The sequence below is a fragment of the Podarcis gaigeae genome (genome assembly GCF_964106915.1).
Source record: "Podarcis gaigeae genome assembly, chromosome: 1".
Classification (NCBI taxonomy): domain Eukaryota; kingdom Metazoa; phylum Chordata; class Lepidosauria; order Squamata; family Lacertidae; genus Podarcis; species Podarcis gaigeae.
In genome coordinates this window covers 45,093,968-45,109,561 of record NC_139678.1, presented here as the reverse complement: position 1 = coordinate 45,109,561, position 15,594 = coordinate 45,093,968, and the positions used below count along the sequence as shown (strand labels likewise).

Genomic DNA, 15,594 nt, shown 5'->3' with positions numbered 1-15,594 from the left:
AGACCACACCTCTCACTGGCCTTGTTTGCAACCCCTTGAGTGTTTTTGCCCACCTGAAATGTGTCCTTCCATTCTGATGCTTCCCTCCATGGGTGATTCAAAGGGTGTCTAGGACCTCAGTTACTGTACAAAGGCAAAATTTACATTTGTTGCTCCTTCCACTTTTGCCTCTGGCTTCACCTGCCGCTGGTATGTGGCTCCTGGAAGGTTGCCCAGAAGGAATGTGGCTGTTGGTCTGAAAAAGGTTCGGCTGGCCGTCCGGCCCTAATGGCTTGGACCCAGGATTCCTGAGGGATTGCCTCCCATAGCACTTTATCTGCTCCCAGAACTCTTGCCTTCTGCTCTAGGAAACTGGTTCCCTTCTTTCACTGGAGGAAAGCCTGCGCCTTGGGGTTCTGCCACCTCTTTACATAGATTCCTTGTTCCTCTTTTGAACCAGCCTATCCTCACTCCCTGTGCTGCTCCCATTGCCCAAATGGTCCTTAGTTTCCTTGCTTTGCCTGCTGTATCCAAGCGGGTGTGGCGCAAGGAGTGTCACACCTGCCAGGTAAATGGATGCGTGAGGTCACCTGGCTCAAAGTAGAACAAGGAGGGCACTGCTGTACCCCTCTTTTCTTCAGAGGCATTTTATTCCTCCTGTGACCTTCCCTGGGTGACATGAAAGAGCCCTTGAGAACTTGATTCTAGACCAGAACCTGTTGCCTCTTTGAGTGCAGACTGAGCGGTCCCTTTGCAGAAAGAAGCTTGCCCTTGCCTCCCATAGTGACAGCCAATAGCAGCTGACCTCTGCCAGTATTTTTAGCCTTCTCTCATAAGTGGCTGCAGTTGATTGGGCAGCTGACGGGAATCCTTTTAAACTCCTCTTGTGATCACGTATAATTACTCTGATACTCTAATTCAGTGTTTCCCAACCTTGTGCCTCCAGATGTTTTTGGCCTACAACTCCCATCATCCCTAGCTAGCAAGACCAGTGGTCAGGGATGATGGGAGTTGTAGGCCAAAAACATCTGGAGGCACAAGGTTGGGAAACACTGCTCTAATTCACCAAAGCAGGTGTAATTTTAGATCCGCTTGGTAAAAGTCACTTTAACGGACTGTGCTAACTGATTCTAAAAGCCAGGCCTACTCTAGTGACCTTGCTGTGCCTATTAAGTATTTGGCTTCCCTTCTGCCCAACAAATTCCAGAAACACTGAGCCAATTTTAAGCAATATGCTAAACATACAGTGAGCATTAATTCATCAACTACAAAGCAATGCTCACATAGAATATTAGGCACAGAGAGCAGGTTATAGCCGACAAGGAAATCCACAATATTCCGTATAAGGATTAGCACCTCCTGCTTTTAAGAATACTCGCAAGTTCCTTTTCACATTAAAGTAAGCTTCAGAAGTTTAAAGGGATGTTTATAATTTTGCCGCTTGACTGTAGTGATCTTGAACAGCATTCTTTTCATCTTAGAGTCATGAAAGTTATGCCGCAGCTATTGAGGGCTGGGCTGCCCCCCCCCCCCCGAATAGATGCTTTAAAGTTTTCTGCTTGGAGTGGGAGACATTTTCCAGCGTAAGACAAACACACAAAACCTTAAATGTTTGTACCTGACAGAATTTTACCGAGTAGTTTGTTGAGGACTCTCTCTACATAAGAGCTCTTCCTCAGTTACTTACAACTGTGTTTTATACTTCAGAAACATTCCTTCCTGTGAGTTAAAACCTTCAGCAGTTCCTGCATGTAACTGGTAGTCAGTGTGTACAAATGGTACAAGAAAGATGAAAGCATGCATTCTAATAATGGCAGATTCTGCAGTCTCTTAACATAGTAGCTGTTATGCAGCAGTTTGCGTCCTGTATTAAGGGTGTTTTAAATATTGACCCTCAACCTATGTTTCTTGAAAAATACTTTTATGCAGTCATGTCCTGTAATCTATCTGCGCATGTTGTTTGGTATTCTCAATATACTATAATATTACTATAGTAGGATTGTCTGTTTCAGTTAGGAGAAGGCAACACAAGCCCCAGAGCTTTTGTTTAGCCCAGTGTGACTTCCTGTTTAATACTCGTTAAGCAGAATACTATTAAGTATTTATTGTTATCACACCCCACCTATTATCTCAGTAGTTCTTAAAATAAATTTGTATGTTAGTGCAGTGTTATTGCTGTATTAGCAGTAGCGGCTGGCAATAAACCTAAAATGCCCCAATAAGAGCCCAAAACCAACATAGAAAGTGGGGCTCATAGCTATTGCTCTTACCGTTCACCAGCTGCATCTTAGTTTGCAAAGCCCTATGCATTCACCATGTGACATCTCACCTTCAGACAGTTTATTCCAAGAAGGAGACCCCCCCCCCCCGAAAAATATTGGACTTAAATTACTGCTTCCTGAAATGCCTAATTTCATATTCTATCATCTATCCCTCTATCTATCTAATTAATAAAGCTATATACTACTCAATTGTAAAAAAATACCTACCGTTATATACTACTCAAAGCAGTTATACATATTTCTGATATATCTGTTAGTTTGAATATCTAGCATGGTTAAATAAACAGTGTAGAAGACATATTTGCATATATTTACTTTAACCTGACTGTTTAGGATGTGAACAAAAACTGATGTGCTGTGTGATGGCATTGCTATACAGCATTTGCTGTTTTATTCATCATATGCTGCTTAATCTTTAAAACTCAATCATTTTTTGTAGTGGTCAAGACATGCTCCCGGTTTTATCTTGAATTTATCAAAACTTTGATTTGATTTTTATCTTGAATTTATCAAAACTTTGATTTGGTTTTCATCTGAAATAGCAAGAAAAATGATAAATAAAAATGTAGTTCTTACAAAAGAACTATGCTTTCATGACAATAATGTCATTAAATTGCACCATTTGTGCAAGTAAAATTTGAATTTTATCCAACGTATTTCAGTTCTTCAATGTATCCTTCTTCCAGTCCAAGATTAAATGGCCACCATTGGTGCTCAGAAACATTACTGTAGTACTTGATCAAAGAGAGATAGCAGTTAGGTTGCTATGAAAAAGAACTATAGCTAAAGTGAAGATGTGAATGACAGAATGAAAATAAAATGGTGTGCTTGGTTGTTTTAATGTCACACTTGGTTTTTCATAAAAACTAGGAAACTGTTGAAGTGTTACTGAATACGGTTTATTTTTTCCCTGTTTGTAGGGGTCGGATAAGACATTTTCAAAGTGTTCACTATGGTCCGAGAAAGAAAATGTATATTGTGTCACATCATATACAGCTCAAAAAAGGTAAACTGAAATGTCAACTATCCCAATAAAATGTAGTTTTCTGAAAGAGGCTATGTTGATTTAAGATGCACATCTTAATTTTCCAGAGGTATTTCCACAGTTGTTCAGGGTGGCTTTCATTACATTAAAACCACTGCATATTAATAATGATAATAATAAATACTAAGCTCACAATGTTAAGAAACAACAGCAAGCACGATAGCTTTACTCCAGGAGAAACAAAAAGTTAAAGTGATAAAGGGCCTAAAAAGCTCTTAAGCTGAGGGCAGAGTAACAACAGAGAAGGGGTTAAGTGGCTCTTCTGTGGCTATGTGTTCTGCATCCTGTGTGGTGCTCAAAGAAAGCCCCTTTTCATGTTTCCACCGGCCATGCTTCAGAAGATGGCACTGGGATTGACAAAAGGGCCCCTCTGTGGGGAATTAAATATATGATTCCCTGTGGACCCACGTAAGTGGGTGAACAATAAAAGAATCAGCTGGGTGCCCCCCCCCAACCCCCACATTGGAAGTGGTGGCCAGGAAAATTGAATTTCTGAATTGAATTTCGGATTGAATTGTACGTGTATACACCCTTCATACCTGGTGAGGTGCACATGTAATGTGTGCTTGGGTACAAAATGTAAAGTCAGAATTGGACCTTAGAAGAAGTTAATCAGGCAGAGCTCTCAGAGCAAAAATAGAATAAGACGAAATGCATTTGTATAGGTCAGGTCAAGTCCTCAACCACCGAGGAATTTTTGAGGAGGAGAAGGGGTGGGTGGGAGAGGTCTCTTAATAACTATTTTCTCTTCTATTAGAACTGACACGTCCCCATGAGCAGAGAGTCGGATTTCTCAGAGCTCTGCTACAGAGACTAGCCTCACTTTCTGCCCAGAATACACACTAAACTATAGGATGAATTCCCAGAAACAAATTAGACTAGCACAATACACATTTTAACATTCTTGAGCTAAAATACTTAAGTGTTGCCCAGTTATCCTTAACACCGTGTGCTTTGTGATCGCTCATAAATCTTCTAATGTGGCTCTCTGGATAGTACACATTTAAGAAATGGAGGCCAAATATAATCACACTTATAACCGGGGAGGGAAGGTATATAATTGGGAGGGAAGAAGAGCATGTAAAAGACCTAGATATGATTATACAAAGAAAACTAATGAGAAAAAATGGCTGGAAATGTGCAAGCTTTTTCAGATCCATACACATGACACGAAAGAGGGTGTGCAATAGTTGCCTAATCAAATAATTGAATCCTAAGAGACACAGAGAGAATATTATATATTTGTAGAACAGAACATGTATAAAAGCAGATATTCCTTCCTCATTTCTATATTATAAAACTTTGTTTCTCCTCTGTTTAGTGCCACCTTTTCCGCAAAGGTGATTTCGCATTCTAACGCCAGTAAAAAAACAGTGGGATAAGCCATCAAACAAACTGACAAAATTTAATATGAGGAAATTGATAGATGGTTGAGGAGTACTTAATTATGCTCTGTTTTCTGGCTATTTACACTTTTAACACTTTTTCTGCTTTTAGGAGATGGATGAGCACATGAGAAGTATGCTTCACCACAGGGAACTTGAAAATCTGAAAGGGAGGTATGCGTATAACAGTATCAGCTATGTCCTACTGAAACCTGATGAAGGGCTTAGAAACACAACCCTTCTATCTTGTGTGGAATGCAGTCACTTTAACTATAATGATATTGGTACCACGCCTTGTATCTAAGCACTAGCCTGGTAGTCATAGGCGACGAGGAACTCCATGCATGCAAGTGAATGCTCTGTCCATCCTCAGCGCTCAGCACAGCAGCTGAGCTGGCTGCCAGAGAAGGAAATCACAGGAGTAGAGTGGGCTGCTGAAGAAGGAACAGGGGTTCTCTGTTCCTCCTCTGCCAGCCCTCAGCAGGCTACTAAAAACGTTTACAGGCTAGCGATTTATGCGAACATCTTTACAAGGATGATTTTAAAGTATTTTCTAGGGTTTTCAGCTTGTTAAGCTCTCAGGGCAATCTCCAGTGAAGTAGTTCTGTTATGGCAAGGATTTGTCTTTGCACAGTGGAACTTCCCTTCTCTCTGCTGTCCCCATGTGTCTCCCCCCGCTCCTCAGATGATGATGATGATGAAGAAGAGTTTGGATTTGATATCTTGCTTTATCACTACAAAGAAGTGTGACTAGCCCAAGGTCACCCAGCAGCTGCATGTGGAGGAGCGAAGACGCGAACCCGGTTCCCCAGATTACGAGTCCACCTCTCTTAACCACTACACCACACTGGCTCTCTTGAAAGAGCCCCTGGAGCAGATTTAGGGGAGCACATGGGGAGTGGAGAAGAAGGGAAAGTTCCACAACCCAAAGTCATTGCACTGACATTACAACTTCGTGGACATCTCCCCTACTCTTTAAAGTTCAAATCAACAGTGATTGAATGTGATTTGGTGACTGGGCCAAGGGTTGTTGTCAATGACGTTTATGATCAGCTTCTTAGGCAGACTTTTGTCATTACTTCAGATTCCGTCCTGAGGGCTAGGGGTGTTTGTTAACAATTACAGTGGTACCTCTGGTTACGAACTTAATTAGTTTTGGAGGTCTGTTCTTAACCTGAAACCATTCTTAACCTGAAGCACCACTTTAGCTAATGGGACCTCCCACTGCCGCCGCACAATTTCTGTTCTCATCCTGAGGTAAAGTTACTAACCCAAGGTACTACTTCCGGTTAGCAGTGTTTGTAACCCAAGGTGTTTGTAACCCGAGGTACCACTGTAAAAGAATTGGTTAAATACAATTTGTGCATCTAGTTACATGCAGCTTGAGTTCATTGACTTCAGATGAATAGATACTTTTATTTTACAGAAAGATACAGGGTCTCAAAGTAATGTGAGGTGTTAGAAGATGTCCATTAAAAAAAAAAAGGTGAAATTGATCTCAGGGCCTGTGGCGAGTGTTGGCATTCTTACTTTCAAGTGAATCGTGGGTTAGTGGATAAAAATATTGGCTTTGTTACTGAAGGTCTGGGTTTGGTTACCATCTCTGCAGTGGACTTAGCCAAAGAGCACAGTGGATGGATGCTGGTCCCATAGCACAAATGGCAGTGGATCAAAACCATCCTCTGCTATGCCTCTTTGCTTTTTCATGTTGCTAGGGATGGCTTAGAAATAGATTAGAAAAATGCCTGGCTGTTGGGTCACAACTGAAGCATGTTTAGAGGTGATACGCTTCTGGTCATCAAGCATGGCTGGCCTCCATCATGACCCACTTGTGAACTTCCTAGCTAGCCACTATGGGGAGACCAGCAATTGAACTGAGCCTTTTGGTATTTCAAAGTTCAGTCAATGTATGTGGAGGGAGGGGGGCGTTATGTGCATGTGCACATGCGTGCATAATTTTCAGAGGTGGAGCAAAGCGAGTAAAGTGTTGGAGTGGCTGTCCAAGGAAGAATTTATCTTTACTCAGCTTTTAGAAATGCTTTAGAGTAAGATGCATTTTGTTCATTCTTCGAATCAAGCCTTACAGGGGGCTGACCTTGTTCTTGGCAATGAGACCCCATCTGTTCTATTGCAGAACAGCTGAGAGATGGTTGCTCTGATACCAGAATGTCATCAGCATTAACTTGAGCAGTGTAACTCGAGCTTTGCTTATTCTAGCTAATTTTTAGAACAATAATTTTAAATTTAACTTCCTAAAATATCCCATTAGGAACCAAACTTTTTTTCTTTCTTTTTACAACTGTTAACATTTCTATAAGTTCTGATGCCAAATGTGGTTCACACTGAAGGTTTAAGCAAGGTTCTATTGATTTTTATATTTATAATTCTCCTGTGTGTGTCTTTGATTGGTTAACATTCACATTAGGGCAGATATGAATGTGTATAATTTATTTCAGTGGTGCAGTGCTCGTGCCTGTCTGTGGTGCGTTGGATTGGGTCAGCTTTTTAACATGCATACGAAAACTTCACCACAGGGACTTGCTTTTCCCTTGTTTAGAGGTATCCTAGTCTAAATTCAGAGGCAACTCATTCCACACAAAGTTATTTTTGCTATCTATGTGACATCCATGAGAGCAGGGAACACTTCTGTTGTATAGACAGTGAGAGGGCAAGTAGTGGTATCCAGGGAGCGAACTGTGCTATACTAAGATACACTGTGTGGGGCGGGGTGTGTGTGTGTTGAGGCAAATATTTTATTTATTGATTTATGTATACTGTGGTACCTCAGGTTATAGACGCTTCAGGTTACAGACTTTTCTAACCCAGAAACAGTACCTCGGGTTAAGAACTTTACCTCAGGATGAGAACAGAAATTGCCTGCCAACGGCAGCAGGAGGCCCCATTGGCTAAAGTAATGCTTCAGGTTAAGAACAGTTTCAGGTTAAGAACAGACCTCCGGAACGAATTAAGTTCTTAACCCGAGGTACCACTGTACTTAATTAACACCTCATAAACATGTTCTCTTCACATTATACAAATCAATTCAAAGCACAACCATTATCCACAATAAATCCTAAAACTCCATCTGTCTTGGAGACAACGGAGGAGTGTGCCTTTGGGTTTGCTGTCAAACTACAGTGCCGATTACAGGCGCTAAAACCAACGAATGAGCGGACATACCATAGGGACTTAAAACATGATCTTAAAATGCTAGGAAGAGCACAAAAAGGCTTGTCCTGGTGCTGAAACAATAACAATGTGGGCATTCCAAAGTGGTGGGCAGACCCACCACTAAAAAGGTCTCTCTCATTCACCTCAGCTTTGGTTTGAGGGGGCACTATAGAAATACAGCTACCATTGTTGTTGTTGTCCCACCACTAAAAAGGTCTCTCTCATTCACCTCATCTTTGGTTTGAGGGGGCGCTATAGAAAGACGGCTACCATTGTTGTTGTTGTTGTTGTTGTTGTTGTTATAATAATATTAAACCACCATCTCAAGGCAATTTACATGTAAAACAGTTGAAAACAGTTAAAAACACAAAACAGTGAACACATTTAAAACAATACTAAAACCCTATCCAGCTACAAAAACCTGCTGGACTAAAAATCATAGATTGTGGAGTTGGAAGGGTCCCTGAGGATCATCTCGTCCAACCCCCTACAATGCAGTTGTCCTATAACTGTTTCTGGAAAGTGCGGATAGCTGGTGTCTGTCATATTTCAACAGGAATGCTGTTACACAGAACAGAGGCAGCCATACTAAAAGCCCTCCTCTGAGTTACTGCAGAGTTGGCTTCTGAAATCTTTGGCTCTTGCAGGAAATACTTTCCAGTAGACCACAGCAATCTACTGGATGTATAAGGCATAAGGTGACCTGTCCAGCACCTTGAACTTGGCCTGGTAGCAAATGGGCAGCCAGTGTAAAGGCTGCAAGCAAGTTGTTATATGCTTCTGGTAGTCCCACACCCCACCCCACCCCACCCCACCCCAAGAAGCAGATTAGCCACTGCATTCTGTACCAGCTGCAACCTCTGAATCAATCCAAAGGGTAGCCTCACGTTGCAGTAATCCAACTGTGAGGTTACCAACACAGGTTCAGTCCAAAGCTCTCATGAGCCTACAATAGCTGTACAATTCTTTAGTTCCTAGCCTTTGCACTTAAATAGGAGTTGGTGGAAAGTACACAGCTCATTTATTTGAAAGCCTTTTAAAGAGGCCTAACACTTTGTTTGACAATCAGCTGGTCTCTCTTAGTATAAACTGTGTAAAAAGGCTGTTAGTCTAATATAATATCTTGTGAGTGGGTGAAATATCCTCCCTCCCCCCCCCCCGGGTTTTGTTTTTCACATTTTTAAAAAAGCTGCAGAGGTGGAAGAAAGTTCCTAGGCCTCAACTTCCTTTGGGAGGAATTCTTTACAGGATAGTGAAGATGCTTGTGATCTAGGAGGTGTGTGTGTGGCGAGGGTGTGTGGGTTCTCTCACTTCATTATGAATATTTTAGCCATGTGACTTCACAGCTAGGCAGAAACTCACATATGTAATATATACCAGCACTAAGCTTAAAAAAAAAGGCAAAATGCCTAAACTGTGTTTGCCTTTCCCTTAGTGTATAACATACATTTTTTGTTGTTGTTTTTTAAGTGTGCCTTAGTGAGGGCAATGTTTCCCAGAGTGAGATGCAGAAAATTTGAGGGGGTTGTCAGTATTTGGGACAGTGTAGGCTAAGAGAGGATATTTCTGGTCAAATCACACGGGGCTTGAACAAAGTTTCCAGAGTCTTAGAATTTCTAAAGTGGAGGTTCTAAATGCAAATTCTCCCCCCCCCATTCTCATGTGGGCTGAAGAAGAGGTCATTGAGTCTTAATAGTCTGCAAAATGTCATCAACCTCTCTATGAAGATCTATTTCCCCCTTCTATCACCTATTATGACCTATTATGTACATGTGAAAGTATAAATTTCAGCCCCTAATGAAGTCTGAAGTCCTTGGATAAGTATTGCAGATCATAGTTACAAAAAACAAAAAATAGTTCATTTGAGAAAATAGTGAAGGTGAACAGCAAAATAAATATTTTGAATGTGGCTTGCCCAAAGGACTGCAAATATGTATTTTTTTTCGCCCCTCACCCAAAACATGAAACAAAATTGTGTGTGTGTGTGTGTGTGTGATTCCCACCCCCCTTCTTGGCAGACTTAGATGAAATCAGAGTTCACACACTTGTCTGAAACAGTTGTTGGCTTCCTCCAACTGAAACAATTTTGTATCTTTACAATAATCCTTGCGGAGCAGAGAGTGGATTTAGCTTGCATCTTATGAACCAAATAAATGAACCAAATAAAGTAGAGCAAGCAGGCGACTCCCTCCCTTCATTTGCTGTGCTGTAAAGTCTTTGGATTCCAGGCCACTGTGCCAGCTGTCCCAGTTTAGGTTTCACTGTGTTAGGATTGGCTGTAGAGGTGTAATCTCCCCTCCTCTTTGCTGATGCTCATTGGGGGAGTGCTGAGACAGAGCTTAAATCTAGAATCTTATCGCCGGGCTTCCCTAGTGCAGCTGGCACCATGGAGGTGCTTCAGAGCAGCTTCTGCTAGCTCTGCAAGCCCTCCACTCTGCCACCTCCTCCGCTATGTTTCCTCTGACAAGGTTTTGAGTACAACAATCCAAGAAGAATCCCAGCTGACACTCTGATTATTCTCAAGTCCTTTACCTCTTGATTGTTGGAAAGAAATCTGAAATCCACCCAGACATCACTGAAATTAACTACAACCACAAAAGGAAGAACTTTTAAACCTGCAGGGTTTTCAGGAAGCTGCAATGCAGATTGCTAGACCTTGTGCACGTTTAATCTGAGACTTGCACATTCAGAGGAAACTGAGTTAAGATCAGCAGCGTTTGCCATGCCTGTGGGAAAAATTGAATGTCCAGCTTCTCCATCTTTCCCCAGGGACAGCAATCATGAGTGCCAGGTGTGCAGGGTGACAGTGGTGGGCTTGTCGGCGTATGCCAAGCACATCTCCAGCCAGCTGCACAAAGACAACATCGAAGCCCATGATGGAGAAGAAGGGAAAGAAGAGACTAACGAAGAATACTTTGACAAGGAACTCATCCAGTTAATTAAACAAAGAAATGAGCAGAACCGGTGAGTGTGTTCACGTTTTCTTAGCAGTTGCGATGTGGAGTTCTTCAACACTCTTTGAATATAGGGAAATGATGCCAAGAGTGTACTGTGCCTTTAGTACAGTCTGTGGCCGCGGCTGGGAAAGTTGTAAGAGCTGCATAAGTTACTATTTTTAGTATGCAAGTTTTGTAGCATTGCCCAAAGACCACTTGTAGACCAACGGAGCAGATAACTCTGGGATGGACCGTTAAACTTGGTTTCCCTGGCTTTAAATCAATATACGGGGCCTCTTCTTGCAAACTTATCTGTTGTAAGTTTTTGCTCATGCTGCGTACTGCAGAACTGGAAAACCTTTTGCTAACTGAGCCTATATCATTTGTAGCCTACTTTATTAGACCATATAAAATTAAATTGCATCTAGTGTAATGGGAATGCATTATGTTTCATAGTTAAATATGCATGCTCGTATTTATTAGAAATTATTTAATTGTGAAAACTATTATAGGGACCATAGAGCTGTGAAATGAGGCTATTTATAGGTTTGTTCCTTACTGTTCTGTCTATCAGCTGAACCTGGAACCATTTTTACTTCTCTGTTGTCTAGAAACGCATTTGGGTCTTGAATGAAATCCATTATCCAATTTATGGCTAGAATTCTGTACTCTAGGTTTTTCTGCATAACTTCAAATTGTGTTTTAATCTGCTGTGTAGTGTTCATTGCTTGTGTCATGATACATTTTGCTATGTGTGGTTTAAATAACGTGAATCTACTTTGGCTTTATTGCACATTTCTTGCCTTCCATGGGGGTCGATCTGTGGACACTTCTGATCCCATGGGGTGTAATAGTGGTTACCAATTCCTCTACCTCCTGCTGCCTTCCCCAGTATGTGTTGGAGGGTGGTCAAAACTCTGAAGCATATTTACTTTGAGGGTGGGGGTTGCTGGTGGTGGAGAAGAAAACAGTGAACTACCATCACCATCCCGTTTCAACCATTCCATTCCAGTCACACAGCAGGATCTTTGCATCCAAGTAAATCTATCTTTAGGATACACTCTTTGTGTTGTAAGTGAGCCACATTGATCAGCTTTCTTCTAATAACTTTCAACAGAGTGAACATTTCTCTAGCTGGCAGAAGTTCAATTTTTTCCCTATTCCTCTGTTTGGATTCTTTGTAGGGGATGTTTGAAACTTCCTAATGAATTGAACTTGGCAGAGGAGGAAAGTATTAAGCACACGTTCTTGATCTAGCATGAGCAGAGGTGATGGGGGTGGGGGTGGAAATCTATCAGTCCTTGTGACTTTCTTTTCTCCTTGTAAGTTGCAATGATCTACTGATTCAATAATAATTGAAGTCCATTTATGGAACTACTAGAGCATTTGAGTCTTGTCAGAGTTAAAAAGGGATCTGGAACTTGAAACCTGAAGCATACCCGTGATCAGGGGTTGTGAAGATGGATGCCATAGTGTGAAATTTTCCTATCCTTATGTCTCCAGTGGCCTAGAGGGAGAAAGGAAAAATAGCCCTCTTGCTTTTTTTACAGGATAATGTAGTTCTGGAATTCGGTCTAATGTTGCTGGGAATATTGCGCTAGCTATGAGAAAGCAAGCATTTTTCCTTGGAATGTGTGATAAGCCTTTTTATGTATTTTGCTGGCAAATTTAAATCCTGCCCTTTGGGCAACCTGCCAGCAGATTGCCAAATCACAAGCATTGTAATACGTGGTCTTAGAAAATCCCGTTATATATAATGCATATAAGCTGAATCTTTTTTCTGAAGCTGGAGAATCTTTCACTGAAGCTAGGCAAGGTAGCTGTCCACATACAGCACAGATGTTGAATTTGCATCTTCGGGAGGACTGGTTACTTTTCTTAACTTATTTTTAGACAATATTTTAAAACATTATATCCTTCCAATATACTTTTCAGTTCACTATCATGTGGTAGATGGACGGTGAAGCTGATATGGTATATGGCATCTCTCTCCCTGATGAATAATGCCAAATGAGAGAAGAAATATTTTCTTCATTCTTCAACAGCACAGAAACATCCTTTCTCCCAGAGATCCTTTCTGCCTTCCATAGCTATCCTCTGAGATTGGGGGAGTGACCAATAGGACTGCCATCGTTGTCATGTTGACAGTGTGCAATTAATCCTTGTTTCATTTAATGACTGACTGTAACATAATTATGCTGTATTTATGTGATGAAGCAGTGGAGACTGATTTGTATATGACATTTTTGCCGGTTGACTAATTGAAAGGCTATCTCAGGCTTACCTCACTCGACAGTACATATCTCCAGCCTCTGCTTGCCTTTGGTCAGCAAACCAGGGGCAAAATGCAGGTCTATTATTCAGAGATATTTTAGATCAGGCCTAATTATTTTTTTGAAAACTAACTGTTACTGCAAATGAGTGAAAATATAGGTTATTTAGCCTCCAGATTAAAATATTTCTATCTTTATAGGGCAGGTGAAGTGTGCCGTGTGAACCATGAAACAGAAAACAATGAGAGGAGATTACAAAGAAGACAAGATGAAAGAACTTATCAAGACCGAGACACTTACGATTCATCATCAAGATATCATTGTGGACCATCGCAGAGGGAGTGGAACTGGGAAGGTGATGGTTTCTTAAATCCCAGACAAGGCCAATTCACACATCCTGCAAGGAATCCTAAGAATGCAAACAGGCATCTGAGCAAGCAAAGAGGACGACCTGGGTGGCATCAAAATAATACTGGACTGTCTCCAAATCGCTATCATAACTATGGGAATAATGGAGGTGCTTGGCATCAGAATGCCAGAGGAGGAATACCAGGATGGCACCATGGTGGCAGGGGAAGAAGTTCCAAGTGGAATTCCGAAGGAGAAAATGCATTTTCTTACTGGCAAGCCAAAAATTCAGGTGGAAACTGGAAGCCTGGTCGACAAAACGGAAGGGGGTGGAATTTAGGAAGAAGCAGGGCTCCAAACAATAGTTCCCAGTTAGATAGTGTGGATGCTTCCTGGTTAAAAAGCAAAAGTGCGCAGGATAAATACAACAGAGAAAGATATGCATGGCAGTGGCAAGACAGTAGTTCTGGGGTGCCTTATATGGGCCTTGCTAATGAAAATGACAACAGGGATTGTGTTTTGGATTTCACTAGTGATCAGCTTCCTTCAGATGGGTTACTAAACTTTGGTGTTTCTGAGCAACCAGAGAGCAAGACCTCCAAAGTCAATGGAAAGAGCAACAGCCCTTCCCGAGAAAAAACAAATCGCTGGGCTCCATATCCCTCTCTAAAAATGATAGAACAGCAGCCACTGTGTGATGAGAATGTAGCTACAACTCCAGAGAAAGCAGATTCCGGTCATCTGTCATGCTCTCCATTGTCTCCAAAATGCACAGATCCTAAAACAAATAACCCCAAACTGAAAAAATGGGAAGAGACTTATTCAGCATTCCCCAATTACAAAATGGCATCCAACAAACTTGTACCAAGTAAGAAGGCAGTAGACTTAACCAGTGAGAAAAAATCAGACCAAGCTGAAGGCAAAGGTAACAGGATGCCGTCTTTGAAGTCCCCACTTCTGGCTATTCCCGATATAAAGCCATCTTCTCAAAAAAGAAGCCCAAAGAATCTCTTGAAACATGTCCAGCTTTTGTTATCCTCATCATCCGGAGAAAGCCAGAGCCAACTAAATGCACTAAATTTAGATGCTAACAATTCCTCCTCCTTTGGATCCCAGCTGAGCAATGAATGTAATGGCCATAACAGTTTAAAAGGCACCACACATGTGCGTAGCAGCACTGAAAATCTAGACGAAGCATTAAAAAATGCCAAAGAAGAACTTGAGTATAGCCAGTCTTTCCAAAACTCTTGCTTGATACCTTGTAGAGATACTCAGACTGATGGGAATGACAAATGGAGTACTGAAGATCCAGGATTGTCTCTGAAGATGCATGAGCCCCAGAAAGATGGACTAGAGGATGAGAACTCTGGAGATGGAACGGGAACCAAAAGTACTCACTCTAATGCTTTCTCAACTTGTGATCTTGCTGAACCTGACCATGCGGCAACTAAAAAAGGTGGCTATCTATTAGAGTTGAAGAATACTGATAACAAATATACCAAATTCCAAATGGGCTCTCTATCACTATCCAACTTTCAAGATGACCTAGATACAGACTTGAAAGCATCCCTGGAAGAGGATGGTGACGGAAGCACAACTAAATCAAATGATGCTCCAGAAGAGGAAAGCTATGCAGTTCATTCTAATCATGAGCTGCAGAAAGATGCAGGAGGGCAGCCTTCTGGCCCTCTTCTTCCTGAACTGAGTAAACTTGGCTTTCCAGCTTCTCTCCAAAGAGACCTAACGTGGCGCACCAACTTGAAGAGCAAAACTGGCTCACATCTACCTGAGCCCAACCTGAACAGTGCAAGGCGCATTCGCAATGTCAGTGGCCACCGGAAGAGCGAAGCTGAGAAAGAATCAGGGCTCAAGCCTACTTTGCGGCAGATTATTAGTGTGTCTCGAAGAAATGTAAACTGGGAGCAGGTAATTCAGCAGGTGACAAAGAAGAAGCAAGAACTTGGCAAAGGTTTACCCAGGTTGGTAGTCTTAATCAGATTTGAAACTGTATTGTAATCAAAGGTCTATGCATTTAGCAAATGCATAGGCCACCCTTTGGGGCAAAACTCCTAGGGTGGCCTATGCATTTACCAAATGAAAAAACCTGTACGTTTCTTGGTTGAGAAGATGCACGAGGGACTTAACAGTTTGCTTTAAAGGGGTATTATGTGGTTA

At 41.6% G+C, this 15,594-nt stretch overlaps 1 protein-coding gene across 5 annotated transcripts in view; it reads left to right on the top strand.

Annotated features, from left to right (window-relative positions):
- Positions 1–15,594, top strand: part of ZNF106 (zinc finger protein 106) — a 42,371-nt gene that overhangs the window by 3,914 nt on the left and 22,863 nt on the right. For all 5 annotated transcript variants that reach the window (XR_014566074.1, XM_083746179.1, XM_083746181.1 and 2 more), the window contains exons 2-5: positions 3,182–3,267; positions 4,804–4,865; positions 10,632–10,826; positions 13,272–15,398. Coding sequence is in view for 4 of the 5 variants with exons in the window: in XM_083746179.1 (XP_083602305.1) it covers positions 3,214–3,267; positions 4,804–4,865; positions 10,632–10,826; positions 13,272–15,398 (2,438 nt within the window). In the remaining variant the exon portion in view is untranslated. The remainder of the gene's footprint in view (positions 1–3,181; positions 3,268–4,803; positions 4,866–10,631; positions 10,827–13,271; positions 15,399–15,594) is intronic.